Raw genomic sequence first — 4,863 nt, 5'->3', positions numbered from 1 at the left:
TAACTCTCTTAATTTATTTTTTTTAAATCACTCTCACCAAACTTTGCGCATTTTCACAGGATCAAAGTTCAGAGACGATAAAAAATACAGTCTTCCATAGCAATGGTCTTTGTTTCTGGGTGTCGCTTAAATAAGTTTACATTTCAAGTTTGTTTGTTTCCTGGCTTAGAATAATAATAATACTGCTAATAATAATAATAATTAAAAAAAAATCTATGTTCAAGTGCCCTCTCTGATTTGTCCCATCCACATCCGCGCCCGGGCCGTCGCGGCTCCTTCCCCTCCCAGGGGCCGCCAGACCGGGGTGAGGGATGATCTCCAGCCCTCTCCCCGGTGCTACTCCGGCTCCCGGCACAGCCTGACGCTTCTTCCCGGCCTCTCTTTTGTCCGGCCGCGCAGCGAGCGCTCCGACGGAGCGAACACTCCATCCCCCGCTCCCCCCAGGCCGGGGAACCCCCGGCCCCCCGCCCCACGGCCACACGCACGCTGGCTCCCGGCGCCGTCCCGTTCCGGCAAGACCGAAGGAGAAGAGCTAGGCGAAGCGAGGCCGGGCTGAAGGCGGCGGGGACCGATCGCCGGTCAGTCCCTCCGCAGCCCCCGCGACCTCCAGCCCGGGACCGGGGCCGAGACACCGGCTGTCGCCGCTCCCCGGGGCCGCGGCGGTGGCGGGGGGCGGCAACGACAGCGGCCCTTAAGGCTTCTCCGTGCACTGTTTGCAGAGGCTGGAGGAGACGCTGTTGAAAATGGCACATTTCTCCGGGCAGGAGGTAGCGGGGGGCAGCCCGGCGCTGAAGGGGTACCCGGCCGCCTGCTCGTAGGCGCCGAGGGCGGGGTGCAGCGCCGCCGCCGCCGCAGCAGCAGCCGCAGCAGAGCTGGGCAGGGAGGCGGCCGAGATGGCCTGGCCCTGGTTGAGATAAGCCACCAGGCGCCGCATCTCCTCCAGGGCCTGCGCCTGCATCAGGATGTAGTTCTTGGCCAGGAGGAGCGTGGCGATCTTGGAGAGCTTCCGCACCGAGGGGCTGTGCGCGTAGGGGATGACCGCCCGCAGCTCGTCCAGAGCGTCGTTCAGGTCGTGCATCCGCCGCCGCTCCCGCGCGTTGATGTTCAGGCGCAGCGCCTTCTGCTCCTTGGACTTCTTGCTGCCGCCGTGCCCGTGGCTGTTGGAGCAGCCGCCCTCGGCCGCCTTCAGCCCCCCGCCCCCCCCGCCGCCACCGCCGCCGCCCGCCGCCGGCGAGGCGACGCGCGGGTCCCCCCCGGCGCCGCGCAGCACCAGCTCGCAGCGGCCGTCGCTGTCGTCGTCGGGGCTCTGCTCGCCGCCGCTGCTCTCGGCCACCGAGCTGCGGCTGGCGCTCTCGCCGTACTTGACGCAGACGGAGCCCGGCGGCAGCGCCAGCGGGTCGCCGCCGACGCCGGGTTGCAGCAGCGCCTCGGGCTCCGCCGCCTCGTAGCAGGCGAGCGGCGAGGGCTGGCGGTCGCGGGGGTGAGAGAGGTCGAGCCCAGGGGGCGAGCGGAAAGCAGACTCCATGCGCTTGGCCGAGGCAGCGAGGCTCTTGTGGAAGAGGTCCTCTTCTGCGGGCAGCCCCAGCGCCCGCTCCATCGGCGCCCCGCTCGCCTCCGCCTCCTCCGCCCCCCTCAGCTCCCTGCCCGCTCCTCCAAGGCTCCGCGCCGCGGCGGGCGGCTCCCCGGCGTCCCGCTGGCAGAAATCGCTTCCCGGCTCCCGCCGGGGCTGTGCTGTGCCTGTCGCCGCTGCTGCCCTTGCTCCGGCGGCGTCTCGGGCTCGGGCTCGGGCTCTTGCTCTGGCGGTTCCGGCTCTGGCGGCGGCTGTGCTCGGGCTGTGACTCCGGCTGCAGCTCCGACTCCGGCTCGCCCTCAGCAGGCGCTGCGCTGGGGCATTGTGCGCTGCCAGTGGAGCCGCTTCCACCGTTTATCTTGCTTGGATTCACCTTCAAGAGATTTCCGGACCCATCAACCAGCAGCCGCCGCAGACGGGGGAGTCTTTTACATCATTATCTCTGAGAGTAGGTTATTATGAAGAAGACTCGCCTGTTGGGACAGAGCTTTCTACCCAATCAGGTTAACGTTTTAATTAATAGGATTAAAACGGTAACAAACAATCCCAGGCGCTATCTGGCCCTGAGTCTGAATAGTTGCTTTTCCCAGGTCTGAAGACAGGCAGCAGCTAGAGCTTTATAAGAGGCGCCTGCTCCATTATTCTCCCTGCCATCTGTATACACAGCTTAACGCATATGTTTGCAAGACGTTGTGTCCTGTTAGTAACCCAACAACTGCCTTTAGCTTGACATGTGTGGCGACTTTCACTCATCAATGAGCACACTAAAAGCCCTACTTAGATCGAAGGATGTTCTTTGCCTCCTTCAGCAAATTACAACCCTGCACTGCAGAAAAGCCCGCTTCAACGCTCCCCTTCCGAGTGCTGCCAGCAGACTTCTGCTAACTTAGTCGTGGAGTCAGGAGTGACACCCTCTCCCCCCACCCTAGCCCACCCACCCCCTGCATTTACATTAACTTAGAGCCCCCCTCCAACCCCCACCGGTCTTCCCGAAAAGCATCGCCTGGGAAAAAGATCCTAAAATAATAACTAAAAGAAGCGGAGGGACCCCAGCAGCCGTGTCCGCTCCTGTCCCCCGCCAAAGTCCAACTCCCTTCCCTGGAAGCCGGATGGCCCCTAGCCCCCTCTCCCCCTCCTTTCCAGCAAGAGGAGACCAAATTACAGGGAGGCTCCCCTCCTCCTCCTCCCTCCCTGAGCTCTTTCCAAGCAGCAGATTGCCGCTTTAGAGTGATGATCCCCCGTGTCCCTATAAAAAATATAAAGCCCCATCAGTTACTTTGCAAATGAACCTATCTGGGGAGGAGGGAGCGCGGAGTGAGAAAGGGCAACCCCCACCAAACTTTTTTATTATTATTTATTTACTGTGATTGACCAACTCTTTGCAGCTCCTTCCCTACCCGCCTCCTTCGGCAGGAGAGACCCGCTTCACTCCCCAGCTCCTGGGTGCCGCCACCGGTGCCGGGAAGATACCCTGCTCTCCTCCCGGGGCTTCTCCCCCCTTCTTGCCGGGCACAGGCTCTTCTGCGCTCTCTCAGAGCCTGAAGTGGCAACCCCAGGGCTGGTCTGAATTTTGTCCCGCTGCTCCTCTACTGCTGGAGGCGAGCAGCTCGCTCTCGCTCTACTGTTAGCGCTCAGGGTATTTAGTGGCAGGTTTTCATCCTTCTGACATCAGTAAAACCAATATTTCCCAACACTTCCAGTAAATCATTCTTATGTGGCAGAATTACTGAAGGCTATGAAATTTTTTAGTTTCTCTGGTTTCATTAAAAACCTTTTAATTGTGTCTTTCAGAGTTGGCCCCAGGTGTTGGACTCTTTTCATTACATTTTGCTCTAATGTGATGAAATTCTAATTCTCTCCTTACCATATGGTTAAATTTCCCCACTGAGAATTAGTTGAAAAAGGAGAAATAATCTATTAATCTCTGTAATAGATTCACAAATGAGGTTTGCCACAGAACCTGTTTTTGAATGGTAATATCAGAACAGTTGGGTGCCTTGTTTTAGGAAAGAAAGGACCAGGCGACAACAGAAAACGTTTGAATTTTCACCTGGAAAGAATGAAAAGAAGCCAAGCTGCAGATTTCAGAGTAATTGACTGAGATTTCATCTAGCGAGGACATGACTACAATACAGACCTTCCTCACCTCGTGTCTCCGGATCAGAGCCGAACACACAAGCCGAGACCTCCGAAGAGAAGGGGGGGGTGTCTCCCCCCCCCCCCCCCGTCCTCTTCCCCCCGTCCTTCTCCCTCCCAACCCCGTTTGGCTGCTGCGCTTGTCCCTGGTCGCCGTCCAAGCGCGCAGGCACCGAGCGCCTCGCTCCCCTCCCCCTTTCCAAGGGATGCCACCCTTAACCTCTATCATTATTAATCCAAAGGTATTTTCGGTTTATTGTTTTCCAATTAGCAATTTCATTTTTCCTTGGGATCATTAACAAAGGATTTTATAATAGCAGTAGTTTATTAAAAAAATAATTATTTTGTCTGTTCAATACCAAACTTGTAAAACTCATGTGGTCACTTAGGGATAACGGATACTGTTGTTTTAATATGATGGTTAGGGCAAACATTTAATTCCTCGCAACTTATTTTTGTAAGACGGAGTTCCCTGGCTCGATCTCTTCAGCTAATCTGTGGGTTCACTAGTGCTACCTCCCCTCTTTTTCCCTGCACCTCTGGGGACGTCATGCCCTCTCGCTCCGCAGGCGACGGAGCGGCGGGAACTGTCGGGCCGAGCCGTCGGGGCAGGCTGACGGGGACACTGCGGCTATCTCCAGGAGGTCTCCCCTTGGCCTCGGCTGCCTTCGCTCGGGTTTGCGCCCTGTGTCTGAAATTTGTCTCTTTCCTTCTAAGCTTTCTGCTGGTCCCCGTCCACCCGTCAACCTGCCTGATGCTGATCTGCCTGAGAATATGGCTACGTGCTTGCTCCCGCTTCTGTCCGTCCTTTCATCCACCTCGCTTTTGCTTTTACTTCTCTCCATCCTTTCCTTTCCCCTTCTTTCTGGGTCTGATACTGTTCTTGATGTATCCCAGTCCTCTTGCCGATGCTTTCGCCTGTCACTTGCCGTGCTATAATGATGCCAACTTTCTCCCAAACTTTAGCTTGGAGGGGGGGAGGTAGGGAGAAGAAAGTGGAGGGCACAAGGAAACAGAGAGAGCATCTCACCTCTCCCGGTCCCGCCTGTTATGTTCTGTCTCTCCCCCCCTCCCGAAGAAGTGGCTGTTTAATAGTCTACTGGAACTTTAGTTTGGAGCAGGCAGAAGAATTTATAGAAGCTTTAAATGCGGGGCTT

General features: G+C 57.2%; 1 protein-coding gene across 1 annotated transcript; it reads right to left on the bottom strand.

The window, feature by feature from the left end:
• Positions 1–554: 554 nt before the first annotated feature.
• On the bottom strand, positions 555–1,740 carry BHLHE22 (basic helix-loop-helix family member e22). Its single transcript, XM_061342833.1, has one exon. It carries the CDS (start codon positions 1,595–1,597, stop codon positions 692–694), a length of 906 nt encoding a protein of 301 aa, XP_061198817.1. The 5' UTR covers positions 1,598–1,740; the 3' UTR covers positions 555–691.
• Positions 1,741–4,863: the final 3,123 nt, after the last annotated feature.

Source organism: Neopsephotus bourkii, unplaced genomic scaffold, assembly GCF_033783945.1.
Source record: "Neopsephotus bourkii isolate Nb327-2 ecotype Australia unplaced genomic scaffold, CSIRO-AGI_Nbou_v1 NB_1820, whole genome shotgun sequence".
In the NCBI taxonomy this organism is placed as follows: Eukaryota; Metazoa; Chordata; class Aves; order Psittaciformes; family Psittacidae; genus Neopsephotus; species Neopsephotus bourkii.
This window is presented reverse-complemented; position numbering and strand designations above follow the sequence as displayed.